This window comes from Vigna angularis, chromosome 1 (genome assembly GCF_016808095.1).
Source record: "Vigna angularis cultivar LongXiaoDou No.4 chromosome 1, ASM1680809v1, whole genome shotgun sequence".
NCBI classification, from domain to species: Eukaryota; Viridiplantae; Streptophyta; class Magnoliopsida; order Fabales; family Fabaceae; genus Vigna; species Vigna angularis.
Window position 1 is genome coordinate 18,296,921 of NC_068970.1, and position 20,551 is coordinate 18,317,471.

The window sequence follows — 20,551 nt, forward strand, 5'->3', positions numbered from 1 at the left end:
GAAAGAACACAATGTATTGCCATGCTCATCATCATTCCCTGACATATGTCGTGCGTACAAAATTTGAGTGACCGACCTATATAGAGACTCACTAGCAGGCTTTTCTCATATCATATCATTTCATTGGAAACAAACGAAAGGATGACACTTGCTTCCGCTTCTTTGTTAGTAATCACCCTGAAAAATACACGGGCTAAAGTTTAATGTTGTGAGTATTGTTTTTTTTTATATACTATTCAATTTTTTTATTCTTATTAAATGTAAAAATTTTAACTTATACTTAAATTTCTAAAAATAGAAATCGCATGTTGAACTTAGACGTAGAATGCAGATAAAAGAGATATATAATTTTTTTTACAAAATTTTTAGATATGTTGTCGTTGAAGGCTGAGTGGTGAATGAATGAGGAATGTGTTACATAGTGTTTTGAATGTCTTGTTATATTAACACTAACAATGAAATCGTCAAAGGAAAGGAAAAGAAAGTAGAGAAAAAAAAAATACGAAGGAAGACAGAAGGTTAATTTCAGAAACGAAAAAAATAATTATAAATAGAGATACACTTTAATGACATTATTTAGAATAAAAATAAATCTAATGACTGCAAAGCCAACTCCCATGAATGAGGTCCTACCATCTTAGTTGTGGCTTATAAAAAAAAAAAATCAATTTTTGTTCTTTTTGAATAAAAAATTAGGAAATAAATCATGACTTAAATTTTAAATGTTAGGTGCTTGTTGATTTGATTAAGTGTAATTTACATTTTACAACTATCAATGACATTATGAATGGTCCAAAACTTCTTCATATATTAGATCCAAATTATAACATGAGATTTACCTTTATAATAATCTAGCCCATTCAAATTTTCTAACATTGACTTGTAATATTTGTATAAAATAAAATAAATAATTTATGCACTAAATAATTCATATATTGAGTGAAAATGAAAATATTAGCAATAAGTGTGAGTTGTTGAGAGGTATTAAAGGGTTTAAGAAAATGAAGATAGTGGGTTGTGAAAGAGAAGAAAGGATGATGCATGATAAGATGGGCATAGATGCAGTGTGTGGAGGTGTATAAAGAAAGATGAACCCAATCGAAGTGAGTGTATTGACGAAGGCAGCACCCTCGGCAACCTCAGCCTCACTTCAGGTAGACAACTTCGCCGTCCTAATCGACAACTCTAAATCCATAAACAACCTTTACCAAATCCATGCAGCACTCCTCCGTCGCGGCCTCCACCACCACCCCATCCTCAACTTCAAGCTCCAACGCTCCTACTCCTCCCTCGGCCTCCTCCACCACACCGTCACCCTCTTCCACCGCACCCCAGCCCCTAACGTCTTCCTATGGAGCTCCATCATCAACGCCCATTCCCACTCCGCTCTCTGGGACTGCGCTCTCTCTTATTACGCCCAAATGCTAGCTCACCACGTTCAACCCAACGCCTTCACCCTCTCTTCCCTCCTCAAAGGTTGCACCCTGCAACCCACCACGGTCGTTCACTCCCACGCCGTTAAGTTCGGACTATGTTCCGACCTTTACGTCTCCACGAGCCTTGTTGATGCCTACGCACGGGGCGGTGATGTCGTGTCCGCTCAGAAACTGTTCGACGCAATGCCTGAGAGGAGTTTGGTTTCTTTGACTGCCATGCTTACTTGCTACGTGAAACACGGGATGCTCCGGGAGGCGCGGCTGTTATTTGAAGGGATGGAGGTGAAGGACGTGGTGTGTTGGAACGTGATGATTGATGGGTATGCTCAGCATGGGTGCCCGAACGAGGCTTTGGTGCTTTTTAGGGAAATGCTGGGTAAGAAGGTTAGGCCCAATGAGATAACTGTATTGGCTGTGTTGTCGTCTTGTGGCCAGCTTGGTGCGTTGGAGTGTGGTAGGTGGGTGCATTCGTATGTTGAGAATAGTGGTATTGGGGTTGGGGTCAAGGTAAACTTACGTGTGGGTACTGCGTTGGTTGATATGTACTGCAAATGTGGGAGTTTGGAGGATGCGCGCAAGGTGTTTGATGGGATGGTGGGAAAGGATGTGGTGGCGTGGAATTCTTTGATTATGGGGTATGGCATACATGGGTTTGGTGACGAGGCTTTGCAGTTGTTTCATGAGATGCTTTGTGTTGGAGTTAGACCCTCAGATATTACATTTGTCGCTGTTTTGACTGCCTGTGCGCATGCAGGTTTGGTTGGCAAAGGATGGGAGGTTTTCGATTTGATGAAGGATAGATATGAGATGGAACCAAAGGTTGAGCATTACGGGTGTATGGTTAATCTTCTTGGCCGTGCTGGGCTTGTAAGAGAAGCTTATGACCTTGTGAGAAGCATGGAGGTTGAGCCTGATTCTATCCTGTGGGGTACTTTGCTTTGGGCTTGTAGAATCCATAACGATGTTTCGTTGGGAGAGGAAATTGCAGGGTTTCTTGTGAGCAATGATTTGGCTACTTCAGGGACTTGTATCCTTCTCTCTAACATGTATGCTGCTGCTCGTAACTGGGTTGGCGTGGCTAAGGTCAGATCATTTATGAAAGAGAGTGGGGTTGAGAAGGAACCTGGTTGTAGTTCCATTGAAGTTAACAACAGAGTGCACGAGTTTCTTGCTGGTGATGTAAGACACCGGAGAAGCAAGGATATATATTCGATGCTCGGGAAAATGAATGGTTGGCTCAAGGCACGCGGTTATACCCCAAAAATAGATGTGGTATTACATGATATAGGAGAGCAACAGAAAGAGCATTCATTGGAAGTTCACAGTGAGAAGCTTGCCTTAGCATTTGGGCTTATAAGTACCAGTCCAGGAACTGCTATCAAGATTGTAAAGAACCTTCGAGTGTGTTTGGATTGCCATGCCGTGATGAAGATGATGTCCAAGATCTCTGGCAGAAAAATAATAATGAGAGACCGGAATCGGTTCCACCATTTTGAGAACGGTTCGTGTTCATGTCGGGATTACTGGTGAACTTAATTTATTATATTTTTGTCCATAAAATTCCTTTCTTCTAAAAGAGAAGCACCATATTTGCTGATGTTGCTTACAATAGATTTGGATGCAATAGCAGCTAACGTATTAAGAGTCGCACAAGTTCTAAATTTCACAAACAAATATAATTGTCAATAAACAACTGTTATCAAACAAATATGAAGATACTAATTATCCCGAGCCAGCCTACAATAAAGTTTATACTTACGAAGTATATGAAACCATCAATGCTGTTTAGGGTCCCACTAAAAATAATGTTTATACTTTTAACCGTTTCAGAAGCCCACGCGAAAATCTACTTTTCCTCCTTCCTTTTATGGAGCTGTTAAAAACGATATATTATTTACCAATAACCTTCCCTTCCGCATTTCCTTCATAACTTGCCTTAATGGAACAAAGGAGCCTAAAATGCAAGAGAAAGGCAAGTACACAAAATACACAAGTCTATCGATACTTGAACAGGATGTTGTCCAACTAAATCTATACATTTTGCTTATTAAGAATACACTCCTACAAACTACTTTCACTTAAGTTATATAGCAAATTACAACAGGATCCACGAACAATGAGTTATACCTACAACTAAGGTTAAAATGGGTAACCTACCCACCCACCCAAAATACACTTCCACCGATCTCATCTCAAGGGTGGAAAAGAAAGAATTTAATTTACTAAGACTTCACAAATATTACATTCTGAAATCCAAAACACAAACTGTATTATTAGCAAAACATGCAGCAATCTTATCCCCCTCCTTATTCCAACAGACCTCAAAAATGCCTCCATTTCCCGTGTATGTCTTGACAATCTTGCCTTCCTTCAATGACCATATGTGCATGGATCGGTCAAGAGAACCGCTAACTAAATACTCACCATTGGGACTAAAAGCAACAGAATATACGGGATGCCTGTGGAATCAAATAGACATATCAGAAAAAAAAAATATTATATATATATATATATATATATATATATATATATATATATTCTTACAGCCTCGCTTATTTCCTTTTTTTTGGTTTTGTGAGCTTATTTAAGTGCCTGTCCTACGTTATTCTGTCCTGGAAACAGCTTAATTTTGATGGGAAATTGATTGGTGAGTAGTGTGGCATATTTTTAAAAACAGTGTTCAAAACAAAAAAGTGAGAAGGAATTACACAGGCCCTATGTGCCTCTTTGCACTATGCCTGATGTTTTCCACATGTAAACGTAGTTATCAACCTTAAATTGAGGGTTAGATTAAATATTGATCAGCCTCCTATCAGTCTACAACCTCGAAACAGAGAATGAAAAGAGGCTGATATACAAAGAATTAACCAAAGCTCAGAAAACCCTCAAATAAACAAGATCTAGCCATAAAAACGGTACCTGTGTCCATCCAAGCTGTAGATGAGTTTCCCGAGTTCTACATCCCACAGCTTTACAGTTGAGTCAAATGAAGCACTGCAAAAATATCAGATGAGTGCAAAGTTTATAAAATGAAAACTAAGTTCCAAAAAATTAACCAACAAAAGAAACAATAGCAAGCAGGCACCCATCATCATAATCAAACTGTCAAGTGGGGAACAATTTACAGAAAGTTTAAAAGAGTAATTTAACAAGATCTCCAATGCAGTCAAATATATAGAATGTAAACCTTATTTATGTTAAACAATTTTAATTTTGGGATGGTCGGTCAATCAAAGAGGAAAAACAGTATAACACTAAGTGAACACAATTATAATCAATTGGAATCAGCAACCAGCCAAAGGCAACACAACATTACCAATTTCAAGGCATCACACAACATTAATCTGTGTAGTTTAGTTAACACGGTGCAAGGCAACACACAAGAAACAACATTACTGGCTGAAGAAATGCACTCCACACCCTTCAACTGGGATTCAGGGGTTCACAAACAGTGTCAAACAACATTCTAAGTTTGGAGAAAGTATACACAAGCAGTGTCAAACAACATTCTAAGTTTGGAGAAAGTATACACAGAAGCATGTATGTACATCACAAGTGCAGCACCTAATTTCATCATGAAACTAACTTACCTGGCCAACACTAGTTTATGATTAGGATTATTTGTACCAGGACCAGTGGGGCTCCATCGGATGGTATATATCTCCTACAAAGCAAATTATTTAGTTTTCCCAACAACATGCATAACGCAACAACAATTAGAATTGCAAATTACAAAAATGCGACACAAATGGAAGACACAGGAAAACAAACAAAACTCAGGGTACCTTGGAATGTTCTCTCAAGTCATGAAGATAAGTATCCTGCTTCATACTCCATATCTACAAAACAATCACAACCAATTCAAACAAGAACATCAAACCAACATACAGTATTTTCAAAGATAATTTCATAATAATTCTCAGACAATAAATAATTTTATAAAAATATCAAAACAATTGCCCGCTGTATCAGTCGAAAAAATACAACTAGTATGAAAATAACATATCTCAAGAGTGTAGACTTGTGCCTAACTCATAATGAGGAGGTGAGAGTTACCTTCCACTTATACATATACTATCTGGCTTTATATCTAGACAACACGAGACCCAGTTTTTCCCAAAACACCCACTTACATGGACCATTGGACATGCTGCTAGTTGTATGGTAGGTGGTCCAATAACAAGTTTAGGATAGGTATTGATATCACCTCAGAATATGAATTTGAGTTTAACTCAATCCCATAAACCCAGTTTATAAGCAAGAGCTGCCCTCTACTTACATAAACCCTTTCAGCCTTTTCTATAATCAAAATGGGACTTGAGTTTCCTCAATATTAAATAATAAGATCACAAGCTTAGTTATTAAGAGGTCAACTATTACCTTTGCTGTGATATCATCAGAACATGAGGCCAGCAATGAACCAGTGGGATCCCATTTGACACAATTAACTTCACCCTGAAAATGCAGTAAGGTCATTAGCAGATGTAATTTAAAGAAATATCTCAAGCTATTCCTTTCTGAACACTCAACAGATAAAATTCGGTAATAAATAAAAAAAAAAATATTTAACAATACACACAAACATATATTTTTAAGTTGTAAAGAAAGCAGGGGATGAATTGTTCCTCACAATATACGCTTATAGCATAGTTGCAAGAATAAGAACTCGTGTACAAACCTGATGTCCCGCAAAAGTCTTTATAGGGCGGGTTTCACCAATTTTGCAAACATATATCATATTGTCTGTGGAACTAGTGGCAAAAGACACATTGTTGCGCCAATCAACATCAAGTGTGGGACCTAAACATCATATTAATCCTGAATTAAACAATCATTCATAAATATGGCAGAGAAAACTCTCACTAAAAGCTCTTTTTATAGAATTTTCCCTTCATTGCACATTCGCACCTGAATGAAATTCAAATTGTTGTTTCCATTCCTCTGCTTTCACATCCCACACAATTGCAGTTTGATCACAACTTCCAGTGAGGAGATAATCGCCTTTCTTATTCCACTTCAGGGAGAATATTGGTCCCTTGTGTTTGCTTAATGTACTCTTCAGTTCACCTAATCATAGATAGCAAGAATCAAAACACCTAAAGAAAATTGAAATACACCCAGAGTCTATTTAAATAAATCAGAAGTAGAATTCAATGTTTTTCCAAATAGGATGAATGCAACTATAAAAGTCCATAGAGGATTCTCTAGAAAAGACAGTTGGAAGACACATTAAAAGATATGTGCATATTCAGACATGCACAAACTATTAAATTGTAAGACAAAAGCATAATATCCTTAGCACTCAAATCAATCCGTTTGGCATTTATTAAAACAATTCTGTGAAAGAAAAAACATTTCATACGATTCATGTTCCTCCCCAATCATTTTGGATAGGGAAAATAACAATTGTTTCACCAAGCAACCCACACTGCCATTAGAGGTATTGTTATAGAATATATAGTCAACTAATTAGTTTAGAATAATCAATTTCTAGTTACTAAGAAAGGGATAGTATTCTGTGAGCATTGTTATAGAATATATAGTCCACTATATTTTAGTTATTTTAGAATAATCAATTTCTAGTTACTAAGAAAGGGATAGTATTCTGTGAGCTATCAGCTTAGATTACTCTCCAATTGAATGTAATAAATAACTAGTTAATCTCCAGAACACGAGTGTAGCCCAAATAAGTTCTCTAATAATTTGCCTCTTTAATCATGCATTGATTTGCAGCAAGATCAATCTAAACATGAATTCGCTAGTTGTTCCAAATAATATTGAAACTTTTTTTTCTCATGATTGTGGAATCAAATGCATACTTACAAAAATATGATTCCGAGGCAACTTCTAGTTCTTTTATCTCGTCAATTAAATTTCCTTAAAAGAGAATCCAAGGATACAAAAGAATGACCTACCATTAGTAGTCCAAATTCTTGCTTGCCCATCATATGAACCAGTTGCAAGAAGAGTCCCCTCCCCCTGTAAAACAGCCAGATTCAACTCTCCATAAGGTGTAAATCACTAGCAAATATTACAGATAATAATTTTAAAAACAATCTCTGGATATTCTCAGAAAAAAAAGTTACAGAAACAACAGTATTTTATGGAAAATTTTAAATTCCATCTATTGCCTTGATTTTTAACAAATATGTTCCCACTGTTCTCATAACCAAAACAACACTCCCTTTGTGTCATTTTGGCATGCAAAAATGGAAATAGAAGACCCACAATTAGGGTTCTCCGAGACACTCATCTATATGCTGTTTCTCTTTGCTTTTGGTGACAGAGATACTCTTCTCATCACGCCACCCCTTTCTCTTGGCAGTCACTATGCCCATCTCAGTGGTGGTGATGACAACCATCCAACTCAGTTGCATCCCTTCTCAGGTCATTGTTTGTTCTTCCTTGAGGCTCAAGCAAACAGCAACAATCTTCTCCCTGCAATGTTGTGGTTGGCATATTTCTTGAAGCTTTATCATCTATGAAGAATTTGAAGATATTTCTCTTTTTTATTATTTACTTATTTAAATGTTAACTTGTATATTGCATTAACTTATGTTTTATTTGGTGTTGTTTGAACTTATTTAGTAATGAACTACCTGACTTTTCTATTGAGGTTTAATGTTTTGCATTATTGTGGAATTAAAACGTTCATCATTTTCTTATTACTTGTTTTAATATTTTTTTATATGAAGTAACTCTTATGAGTTTAAAATTAAAGTCTATGGACTTTTCACGAGTTAGTATAAAATCCCGAGTTTGATAACGTTGCTTGCTACTTTTTCTTTGGGGGTGGGGGGGGAGGGCTTCACAAAACTTACAACAATGAACCTATAAAAACAGCTTTTACAGAAATGAAAGTAGTTATCTAAGATTTAAATCATAGTAGGCAACTGAACTCACATTCCAGTCAAGTGTAGTAACATCTTTACTTTTCTCATTTGTTTTACCCCTAACATGCTTCAACACCAACACGCTCAAAGGGCCATTATGTGAACCAGGCTTACATCTCCCTTCTGCTATTGTCCAAATACGAGCTGTTGAATCCCCAGATCTAAAAATTCAAGTGATCATGGTAAAGTGAAAGAATATCATTAATATCATAAAGCAGAAACATTCAGACAAAAAATAACCTATGGGCTACTCCCTCCATCTATTGCAAATTTCTGTGTTTCATACTGAAAATATTGCAAGGTTCTTATTAATATATTAGTTTTAATACCCAAATGTCTGTCACTATTAGAATAATTACATCTATGTATCATCATTAAGCCTAAGCAGGTGTAGTGCAATCCTAGTTTTACATCTATGTATCATCATTAGTACCCAAATGTACCTAGTTTTGCACCTAGGTGTCTAGTGCAATCCTTTAATATTCCATGTACTCTTGTATTTTAATTATAAATAGAATATAGTGAGAGGGATCTCTTAAGCTCTCTAGAAATACATTTTTCTGTTTTAATCTCAAGTTGGTACCAGAGCGGCTCGATCCCTCAAGCTGGAGATACAGATTTATGTACCAAGCTTGGAACAAATAAACTGCATTTGAGGTCCCCTTAATGACTTAGTCAACACATCTGCGAGTTGGTCATTTGATCCAACAAACTCAGTACATATTTCTTTTGACAATAATTTTTCCCGAACAAAATGACAATCAATTTCTATATGTTTAGTTCTCTCGTGAAACACTGGATTTGATGCAGTGTGAAGACCAGCTTGGTTATCACAATACATCTTCACCCATATAAGTTCACATGTTAGTGACGTCATTGCCCTATATTCAGCTTCAGCTGTTGATCGAGCCACTACATTTTGTTTCTTACTTTTCCATAAGATAATGTTTCCTCCAAGGAAAACACAATATCCAGTAGTATATCATCTATCAATAGGAGAACCTGCCCAATCGGCATCACAATATCCTGATACCTGAAGGCTTCCTTTTTCTTCACATAACAGCCCTTACCCGGGACCCTTTTTCACATACCTTAGAATGCGAATGATAGCATTCCAATGGCCAACACATGGAGCTTGCATGAACTGACTAACCACTCCAACTGCAAAAGATAGATCCGGCCTTGTAATAGTGAGATAGATTAGTTTTCCAACTAGCCTCATATATCTCTCCGAGTCGGAGAATAACTCACCTTCTATTGTTAATTTTTGATTTGGATCCATAGAACTGTCAACCGATCTACAATCAATCATGCATGTTTCTTGCAAAATATCCAGAGCATACTTCCTTTGGGAGATTACAACTCCATCTTTTGACTGAGCTACTTCAGTGCCTAAGAAGTATTTGAGGCTTCCAAGATCCTTGGTTTGGAAATGTCTACACAAGTACTCCTTCAATTGAGATATTCCAGCAGTATCATTTCTTGTAATGACTATATCATCAACATATACTATTAAGTAAACACATTTCCCGATAGACGAATGATAATAAAAGACTGAATGATCTGCTTCACTGCATTTTAGCCCAAATTTTTGAACAATGGAGCTGAATTTCCCAAACCAAGCACGTGGTGATTGCTTGAGCCCATATAGTGATCAGTGCAATTTGCAAACCATACCAGACTCCCCCTGAGCAACAAACCCAGGAGGTTGCTCCATATAAACTTCTTCCTCATGATCACCATGGAGAAAGGCATTTTTGATAACCAATTGATGAAGTGGCCAATGACGAATGGCTGCCATTGAAAGAAAAGACGAATGGTAGTCATCTTGGCCACAGGAGAAAAGGTGTCACAATAATCAAGGTCATAAACCTGAGTGTATCCTTTTGCAACTAGCCGGGAATTTAGCCTATCAATGTCACCATTAGAGCTGACTTTAACTGCATATACCCATCGACAACCATCAGCCTTTTTGTCCGGGGAAAGTTGCACAAGCTCCCAAGTATTACTGTGGTCAATAGCCTGCATTTCTGCAATCATGGCTTGTCGCCATTCAAGATGATCAAGTGCTTCTTTCACATTTTTGGGTATAACCACAGAAGACACTGAGGATAAAAGGGAATAAAAGGAGGGCGACAATCTGTGATAGATAAGAAAATTATAAATGGGATAAGGGTTTCGAGTGGAACGAGTACCTTTTCTGAGAGCAATGGGCCAACTAGAATCATCTTCACCAGGAGGCGTGGAAGGAGGCGGTGAGGGAGAAGAATCTGAAGGAGGAGATCCACCATTTTCTGAAAGAGGACTACCCATCGAGGTACTGTGTCGGAAGATATCAATATGTGGAGAGGAAGGTTCGGGAGGACCTTGAGCAGAACTTGGATTGACTGAGACATTGGAGATATTGGACTCAACCACTGGAAGAGGAAGGACCTGTTGGAGGATATGAACATCTTGAACAGATGGGAGAAGAAAGGTGTATGTTCAAAGAATGTAACATTGGTAGACATGTAGTACTTTTTGGTTTCAGGAGGGTAATACCGGTACCCTTTTTCAAGCCGAGAATAGCCTAAAAAGACATATTTGATCGCACGAGCGGAGAGCTTGTCTAGCCCCGGAGACATGTCGTGAACAAAACATACACAACCAAAAACTCGAGGAGGGGTGTGAAAGAGAGGATCATTGGGAAAGAGAATGGAGAAAGGGACTTTGTTATTGAAAGAGGTGGGCATCCTATTAATACGAAAACATGCAGTTAAGATGGCATCCCTGTATGGACACCAAGCAAAAGGGTACGAGCATTTTCAACCAAGTGTCTATTTTTTCTTTCGGCATACCAACTTGAGATTAAAACTGATAAAATATATTCTTGAGGGCTTGTCAGATCCCTCTCATTATCTTCTATATATATTGAAAACACAAGAGTACATGGAACATCAAGAGTATGCACTAGACCTCTAGGTACAGAACTAGGTACGACTCATTACTGGTCTAACAAACTAGCCTTAATGATTATATGTAACAGTAATTATTCTAACAATTTAAATTGTTTGAGTGTTTTTCAATGAAATCTATGAAAAAAATGAACAGAGTTTAGCAGTAGTTATTATCAATGTAAAGTGCTACTTTTGTTTGGTCCATGAAAAATGAATGGAAGTGATGCTAAGACTGGTATCTCTGGACTACACAACAAAGTTCATTTTGTACAAACTGATGACAATAAATACAGGTAACTATAGGATACTTTATCCCTACATAAATTATATGATATGTCTCTAAATCATATTCTGATAAAGGTGGATGACCTAAGAGATCAGATAGAAGCTTAGGAGATGGTGATACTAAATAAGACATCGACACTCTAGTACCTAGATACTAGAGTCCCCTAGATTCATGCCCTCCACCAATCAGTCAGTTTCTACTGTGCTCTTGTATAATAGACGAATTTACATCAAAGCTTATAGAACAATTTAAAGATTTAGTTAATTGAGTTGAAGCAATTAGGTTAAAAGGACAATTAAGACAAAAAGTGTTTTAGGTTCAATGACCGAGAAAGGAAGATTCAACCCACTCCTTGAGAAGTAACTTTGGATCCATTTGCAAAAGTAATAACATAAGGAACTTTAGGATGAGGAATGAAAGAAAATAAGGAAGCACTATCGGAAATATGATCAAAAGCACCAGTCAATTATCCATAGAATTTGACACTCCAGGATTTGAGATATGCTAGCTTTTAACAAACTAGTGAAAGCTTATGTGCTTGGCTTCCGAACTTCAAACTAAAGATACTTCATTAGAAAAGTGGTTCAACATCAATCTATTGGAAGATGTTTGATATCTTGCGAAGAAAACTATGTAAGCATTACAATTCTCTCACAAAAAGAACATTGAGGATGTTTGCATCCACTTTAAGGGAAGAATTCACCAACAATCAATATTACAGTTCACAGCTAGTGCCAATTGTAAAAGATGGCAAACAGTGGTGGAGGAAGAGTATGAGAGAGAGAGGAGCCTCCCAAACAAGGCTGAAACCAACAAAATAAGGGTCAAAACAAGGATAAGGAGGTCCAGTGAGCCTGGTGGAGAATAATTGGATTTGATCTAGTGACAAAAAGGTAGTCGACAGCGGATAGCAGTGACAGCAAAGGATAATGGTGGACAGAGATGGACAACTGCAAAATTAGCAGATTCAGTACCAACTTAAGATTGAAAATGAGAGACTGTCTCTCAGCCTACCTTTGATATTCATAAAAGAAATTTACATAAGGTAATTAATTATGCATACAGGTAAACAGCTCATAGGGACAACATATAGAACTTTTCCAAATTGCTAACTACTTACCTATTCTAACAGGTTTTAACAGTGTTAATTATGCACCGAATCACTTTTAATTGTAAAATCTACATGCTACGACCATCATCTACATCAATTTTCCCTCTATCCTTAGGACTAACATAGACCTAAAAATAAATTTAAATTTTAAAGGGACAAAACTAATACAAAACTTGTTTGGGGATGTATTTAATATATTTAAGATTTTACAAAGATGCAACAAAATTTTACCTTTTCTTCTTATATAGTTCATATAAAATTCTTAAAAAGGACAAAAAATACTCAACTATTCATCTAACAATAAAAAGCCATGCATGTCTTAAACAAAACATAGAAATAAATGCTAACAAAGTTCAGATACAATTTTTCTAGACAGGAATCAACAATAATCATCTTCTAAATGAAAGTAACTCTTCACGATTTTTACTAACATTACAGTGGAAGATTTCACTTTTTTTAACTGAAATCCCAACAAAGCTCAATGTCTCCGTTCAAAGGGTCTTTTGGAATCAAAAAGTAGTGCCACTAAACCATCCACTGTGTCTGTTATTCAGTGAGCTACCACAACTACACTAAACTGCTCTACTAAATAGGCCCTGTAGCAGCCAGGGGCCACTTTTACATGCTATTAAAATCCAATTCCAGAAAAACCAGTTTTTAAAATCATCCTGATTTTATTTTCCATTTCAGAAATTGAATACCAAAAACAATGTTTCCAAACAGCTTTAATTAATTAAAAAATAATAACTGAATGCATTCCGTTTTCCTGAATCAAACAAAATTGTAAGCATTATAAATGGAAATCCAATATGCACCAATATGATATAATGTGCATTATCCATTAGGTTATGCACACTTCAATACATATTTTTATAAAGAGAAATAATTTATTTGGATGCCTACCCTGATGCAAGAAGAGATCCTGTAGGGCTCCATGCACAAGCGCACACCTAAGAACAGATGATGAACAAGCTAATTAACAGAGAGATAAAGAAAAATATCTCTAAATGATAAGAAAATTTAAGAAACAAAAGCACCATTGAATAAATACTTAACCTCTGATGTATGACCTTCCAAAATTGTTACACATGAACTGGGAATTTCACATAGCTGAGATGTTGATGTTGTAGAGATGTCCATTGGTTCTGGCCCTATTAAAGCAAATGAAAAATTCCAATGAAGGAATAATATTAACTGAAATAGACCCCTAGTCTGCATTTTTTGTGTGCTACTGCAACATACAATGAAATATTTATTTGGGGCAAGGGACTCTAGTGGTAAAAACACAGGCAACTATGATAAGCAATTTCAAAGAAATGGATCAAACTATTTTAAAAAAATCATATTTCCAAGCAAGGTACAATATCAGTCATTTATCATTAGTTACTAACCACTCCTGATTCATAACCTAACCATAATGTTCAAGCAAATATAATACAAATTTTAGCAGCAAGCAATGATAGAAACATGTAAAGATGAACAGAAAATAAGAGATAACAAAGTAAAATGAAATTATTTGAAAAAGGCATTTAGGACAGATTTCAGAAAGAAAATGCAGCCAAGTACTAAAACATGCAGAAAAAACATATTCTACATAAGCATTTCCACGGAGCAGAACAATACCTCCAACTGCTCCATTCTCTTCATGCTTTACAGGGACCCTATCTTCATGATCTATAATCATGTCTCTAACATTCTGATCTCCATGCTGTTGTTCTCGGTCTTTATCAGTTTCTACCTTCTCCCTATCCTTTTCAAGTTCCTTCTCTCTTTCACGTCTCTCCTTCTCAACTTCTTTCTCTCTTTCACGTCTCTCCTTTTCAACTTCTTTCTCCTTTTCACGCCTCTCCTTTTCAAGTTCTTTCTCCCTTTCACGTCTATCCCTTTCAACTTCCTTCTCCCTTTCACGTCTATCCCTTTCAACTTCTTTTTCTCTTTCACGTCTTTCCTTTTCTCTTGCCCGTACACGTTCTCCTTCATGTTCCTTCTCAATTTCTTTCTTTCTTTCCTTCTGTAGTTTTTTTCTTCGTTCACTTATTATTTGCCTAAGTTCATGCACATCTTTTGTGATAATATCCAAAGGTTGTAAGAACGAAAAATCTTCTTCCAGGTCTGCATCACACTGGCAGGCTTAAAAGAAACATTGATCAACATGATACCTAGGGTTTAAAAGCTTAAAAAGGTCTATTCAAATGGATAAATGTTATGTTGATATAAATCAAGAATACAAAAAGTAGAAAATGCTAACATTACTCAAGTTGGCTTCCATCTCAAAGTACTGTAAACCCTTCTGAACAAATGTAACAAGAGCACCTTGTGGCACCAAATTTCCATCAATGGAGCATTTGTTGATACCAGCTTCATAACCAAAAGTAAAAGCAGCATGCGTGAAACCTGCAGTAGTGATGCAGAACAAGTAACACTTAAACCAATTCAATTGCAAGTAATATGGCCATTTCATATACATGGAAAGCATGACTTTTTATAATCCAGTAAACAAATTATACTATAAACACAACATCATCCAGTTTTCCTTATTCTTGTGAACACCAACATATTGTTATCATTACAACATAACTTCAGACAGATGTTTTGAAGGACAAACTCTCCCAAAAGCTTTTGCAAGGTATAACCAACAACAATAACCAAGTCTTTTCCCACTACAAGAGGGTGTCTACATGGACCAAACCAAACACTGATAACATTCCGCATAAACCACATTTATAAAAAAATTATTGACCGTAAGTTATTCTGATGGATTTCACTGATATCTTCCTTTTGTCTCCTCTACCCCTATACCATATACATATTCACAAGGAAGAAAACAATAAGAGAACCCCCCTTAGGCACTTCAAGAGGCATAAATTCTACCAAGGGTCCCAAATTCAATTTAGCCCAACTAATCCACCTTTATCCATTTATACTGTTGAATATAGTGAAAAACTATATTTGGGATTAATCTCCCTTGTGTTAAATACACACATAGGGTTCTCTATTTATAATAGAAGAAATATGGGCTAAGCCCAAAATACAAATGAAAAAATAATAACAAACTAAAAGATAAAAGATATAATATACCTAACACTACCCCTCAAGCTGGAGCATACAAATTGTATGAACTAAGCTTGGAATAGATGAACTCAGTGTTGAACTAGATGATTTGTCTTGAAGAGTGAGGCAAACATAGATGGACTAAAAGCAGCTTGTGAAACTTCAACTTCAAAAGTGGATGAAGGAAAGGAGTGGTGGACAATGACAAACTGCAAGGACTAATTCTCAATCAATGATGGATGAGTGACGGGATCAACAGTAGTAGCTCAAAGCTAAGAGCTACAAAACTGCAGGGACTACACTAAATCCTCATCAATGATGGATGGGTGACGGGATCAACAGTAGTAGCTGAAATCTACAAAACTGCAGGGACTACACTCATATTTATGTGACTTGCAGTGTCTTGGAAACGTACTCCCCCTTAGTGTGAAAGGCGGAAATGTGAAATATCACAATTGTTGGACCACTAAAACAAAACAAAATATTAAACTACAATGCTGAAACAAAGGCATCAAAGATCCAAAGACATGTTGGAGGTCCAAAATTCTTTGTTGGACAACTCCCAAGTGGTGATACTTAGCAGTGTATCACAAGAAGATCGGGCTAAACTCTAGCCCAAGAAGAACTGACGTAGTTGCGTCTGTCTGAGGCGGTAGCGACTACAGCGACGGTTGACTGCGCCGATGCCGACTGCGGCAAATCTAGTGAGAAAGGAAGAAGATGGAAATTTTGTGAAGACCAAAGAAGATGGAAGCTATGGTTGCTATGGAGGGTCAGAATAGAGAGAAGAAGCTCCGGCAAGACGACCGGCAACAGCGCGGTTTGATGCCGACGCCGAGAAGACGGCGTGTGATGAACACACGTCCGAGATCTACCGGAGAGAGGAGGCGCGTGACAGCGCATGCGGACGAGACAGAGACGGCAACCACCAGGGTTAGGTCGCGCTTGAAGAGACGATCCAGATCCACTGGTTACCGGTCGAAACTGTGACGATGGCCGACGACAAGGCGGCGCGTGGCAACACACGCACCCGAGACCAGCTGAAGACAGGCGGCGCATGGAGGCGCGTGAAGATGAGTCTAGTATTGACTCTGACGGGGTTGGCCGTCACTCGAGGAGACACTTCAGATCCGTTGGCCACCAGTCGAAACTGTGACGGCGGTCGGCAACGATGGGAGAGATCTGATACTCGTGGCGGCGCGTGACTGAGAAGTGGCTCTCAAAATTGGCGTGGTTGGCCGTCGCTCGAAGAGACGGTCCAGATCCGTAGGTTACCAGCTAAAACTGCGACGGTGGCCGGCGGCGGCGGATAGCGGCAATGGTCGACAGCAGAGGCGACTGGATGCACTGGTGCTGAATGTGGCACAGATTTAAGAAGAGAAAGAGTTGCCCACTGAAATTTTAGGGGCTGCCGGCGGCCATGGCGGCCGGCCGCTGGCAGACAGCAGAGACCCCGGAAGAAGATCAGAGAACCTGCTCTGATACCATGTTGAATATAGTGAAAAACTATATTTGGGATTAATCTCCCTTGTGTTAAATACACACATAGGGTTCTCTATTTATAATAGAAGAAATATAGGCTAAGCCCAAAATACAAATGAGAAATAATAACAAACTAAAAGATAAAAGATATAATATATCTAACATATACCACTATTCTCTAAAACATTTCCCACACACCACCCCTCCCCAATTTCCACACACTACTAATATGCAGTTAGTACATCCCATTTTTACAAACAAACCAATAAAATCTTCATTTTCCATTTTGTGAATTGGAATTTGCAATTGTTAATTGGAATTTGCTAAAAGTACTTTGCCAACTTAAATCCAAACATACATACCTGCCTAAACTGTTTGGTAAAAAGGCATGGAATGGTTTTATATCTCACATTATATATAGCTTGTTAAGCAGTTATGTGAACAATGTCATTTAGTCCAAAGATCAAGCAAAATTTTATTTTTCAAAGCACATTTTCAAAGTTACCTTGAGCACTCAGTTTCATATAGCTCAAAGCTTCATCAAGCGTCCTTTAAATCAACAATCCCACCATCTTTTTGCAATATAATTCATTTAAAAGATACTTAAATAGGAGCAGAAAAAAATTATAGCTCCTCACAGTCGTCATTTTCATTCACTATACCCATTTCACTCGGTACAAAATGAACTTCAACCTATACCAAACACAAGGCAGCACCATCTCACTATAAAAATATAACTGCAGCCTCAATGTATCTTAATTAAAAAGATTAGCTGATCAAACAAAACAGAGAATTTCAGAACATTAAATATCAACCCTAAACACCCCACACCTATTTTTTTCAGTTGCAGATCTAACAATTCCCAGCCCTCTTAGATCTTCAACCCAGAAAACAATAAAGAAGAGGGAAAGCAAGTTTTTTTCCCTCGTGAGTAATTTTCTTTTTCTAGCAATACGAAACCCTAATCCACTGGAACAACATTGAAATGCCCATACAAGCACAAAAATGTCAAATTATAAACACAAAGGACTCCTTACTCGTCGAAACGTTTAAAACCTTAACATTTTCCAGACCCCACACACACAAGAGAAAAAAGGAGGAAAAAAAAGGAGATACAAATATATGAAATATCAATAAAATTTGAATCACAAACAGAGAAAGAAGAAAGCGCATTTAAACCTGATTCTTGAAGGTAAAGAAAAAAAACTAGGAAATTGACAACATCTTAGAAGGAGCGAGAGAACAAAAAGAGGAAATAAAAAGAGGAAAGAGAAGAGAAAGAAACAAGTATACCGCATATGAATAGATTTCGAAACACAAAAAGAAAAAACAAAGAGAAGAAAAGAAAAGACGCGGAAGAAAACCTGATTCTTGAAGATAACGAAAAACTAGAAAGTTGAGTTCGGCGGCGGAGATTGAAGCCATGTCCTCCGCTACACGAGCATGAGTCCTGTAGCAGTAGCTGAAGAGAGAGAATGAAGAGGAAAATTGAGGTATGAATTGGAAATGAAGGTGAATGTGAAGGTGAACGGTTAAGTTATGGTGAGGGGTAGCAGAGGAACGGATTATAAACTGCAACAGTCACGCTCAGCTCACGGGCTTCAGAGCTTCCCTTCCTTCCGTCTGCCTCTGTTACTTTACACAGCTTTTCCGTTTCTTCTACTTCTCCCTTCTTATAATTCATTAATTCATTATTTTTAAACCTAAAAAACAGTGTCATGCTCTTTCATGTTTTTTTATTTTATTTTATTCACACACAAATCATGTCACCTCAACTCTCACCGAAAAAACAAAATTATTGAAATTATTTTTTTACTGTTTTATCTTTTATAAATTATTGAAGTTATTTATCATGTTAGAAGATGCGAGATATTTATTTTTTTAAAATTAGATGTTTGTTAAGAATGGTTTAAATATTCAAATAATTCAGAATTATCTAGATTTGTTTTAGACGATTCTTTTTAGTGACTAAAAAACAAGGAAAAAAACAGTATAGAGAGAAAAAATTCTCCGCTTTTTCAACTTTTTAAAAATACATATTACTCGTTTAAAAAATTCGTCTAATTTCTCTTTTTTTCAAAAAAAAAATGAAAGCAATTACACCAGAAAAATATTAATTAATATGAAAACCTGATAGAAAGAAAATAACATTAATATTTCATTGGAATTACAATTAATTTAAAACCGTTTTACATGGTCAAAACTAAAGTAATTTTTAACGGAAGGAGTATTTATTACAATACGTTTAATTTTTTGAATTAAAAAACATTAAAATGTGTTTAATTTTATAAGTGTGTTTTCCTTAAACTTACACTTCAAATCAACTCATCCCATTTTCAGGACTTGATTGAATTATCCATTATGTTAATACATTAAACATTTGATAATTGAGTCTGTATCGTTAATGGTGGAAATAAACCTAAGCGTTTGTCAAATAGGTTTAACGATTTTAAAAACTATGTTTGAGCAAATAATATAGGCTTTGAATATTTGAGAAACTATTAAATACTAGATTTTAAACCTCGTCAGTTGTACTTTACTTATATACTTTTTATTTGTTTTTAATATATTTATAATGTATATACATCATACATAAATAAAATTATCTACTTTCAAATATTTAGGAGTATATTAAATATAATTACACTAAATTGAGCTAACGATTAACTGTATTTATAATGAAACAAATATTTCCTTCCAAAACATTAAGTCTACTAAATATTATTGTTGATTTATTCTTCTTCCAATGCTAATTATAAGTATATGTTTATAGTTCTCTGGGAATATAAATACAATAAATATTAATGCATAGCACATAATTATTTGTTATTATGGAAATTACGTTAACAGATACGTGTATTTATAATTAATAATTTTTAATGAATCTATAAAATTACATTTATTTAAAATTTGTTGAAAAGTATTATTAATTTTAAAAACTATCCAATTTTTCATATTATTATAATTATAATATTTAATACAAGAAAGATTAAACTCAAACCAAAGGAAATAAATTGGCTTAACTTAGTAAACCGTGCATGTCAGAAAATACGCTGCCTAAAATTTCTAAGCAAGTTGCAAATATTTATGTCAAAAGATAAAGTGATTTAACATTGAAAAAAGAATTTTATGATTTTCTTTTTCTAGCAGACATTTTATATGTAATCTTTCTTTGGCGACAAAGTCCCTCTACCACTGGATTATTCCATTGTTTGGATAAAACAATATCTCCCACCAAACTCAAACCCTAGACTTTGTTTAAAAAACTCAAGTGTCAAACCAGTAGCGAAACACCATTTCTTGAGTATTTTGAGCTGAATTTAAAAAATCCTTTTTTATGCTGTTCAATTGATTAT

At 36.2% G+C, this 20,551-nt stretch overlaps 2 protein-coding genes across 2 annotated transcripts; one reads left to right on the forward strand and one right to left on the reverse strand.

The window, feature by feature from the left end:
- Positions 1–3,065, forward strand: LOC108343647 (pentatricopeptide repeat-containing protein ELI1, chloroplastic). The gene has a single exon (XM_017581983.2). The coding sequence runs from the start codon at positions 1,089–1,091 to the stop codon at positions 2,964–2,966; it is 1,878 nt and encodes a 625-aa protein (XP_017437472.1). The 5' UTR covers positions 1–1,088; the 3' UTR covers positions 2,967–3,065.
- A 348-nt stretch (positions 3,066–3,413) lies between these two features.
- LOC108343664 (WD40 repeat-containing protein HOS15) lies at positions 3,414–18,863 on the reverse strand. The gene is made up of 14 exons (XM_017581987.2): positions 18,560–18,863; positions 14,911–15,056; positions 14,286–14,784; positions 13,719–13,813; positions 13,566–13,612; positions 8,340–8,490; positions 7,352–7,415; positions 6,345–6,503; positions 6,115–6,236; positions 5,817–5,891; positions 5,222–5,275; positions 5,027–5,100; positions 4,356–4,430; positions 3,414–3,895 (listed from the first exon to the last, which is right to left on the reverse strand). The coding sequence occupies exons 1-14, from the start codon at positions 18,618–18,620 to the stop codon at positions 3,676–3,678; spliced, it is 1,842 nt and encodes a 613-aa protein (XP_017437476.1). The 5' UTR covers positions 18,621–18,863; the 3' UTR covers positions 3,414–3,675.
- Positions 18,864–20,551: the final 1,688 nt, after the last annotated feature.

Excerpts from the sequence above, each read along its gene's own strand:
- LOC108343647 (XM_017581983.2), top strand. The coding sequence starts at position 1,089 with ATGAACCCAATCGAAGTGAGTGTATTGACGAAGGCAGCACCCTCGGCA.
- LOC108343664 (XM_017581987.2), bottom strand. The coding sequence starts at position 18,620 with ATGGCTTCAATCTCCGCCGCCGAACTCAACTTTCTAGTTTTTCGTTAT. Across the intron at positions 7,416-8,339 it reads TTACTACACTTGACTGGAAT|GGGGAGGGGACTCTTCTTGC; the intron begins GTGAGTTCAGTT and ends GCTGTTTTACAG. Across the intron at positions 5,101-5,221 it reads ACTTGAGAGAACATTCCAAG|GAGATATATACCATCCGATG; the intron begins GTACCCTGAGTT and ends TTTGCTTTGTAG.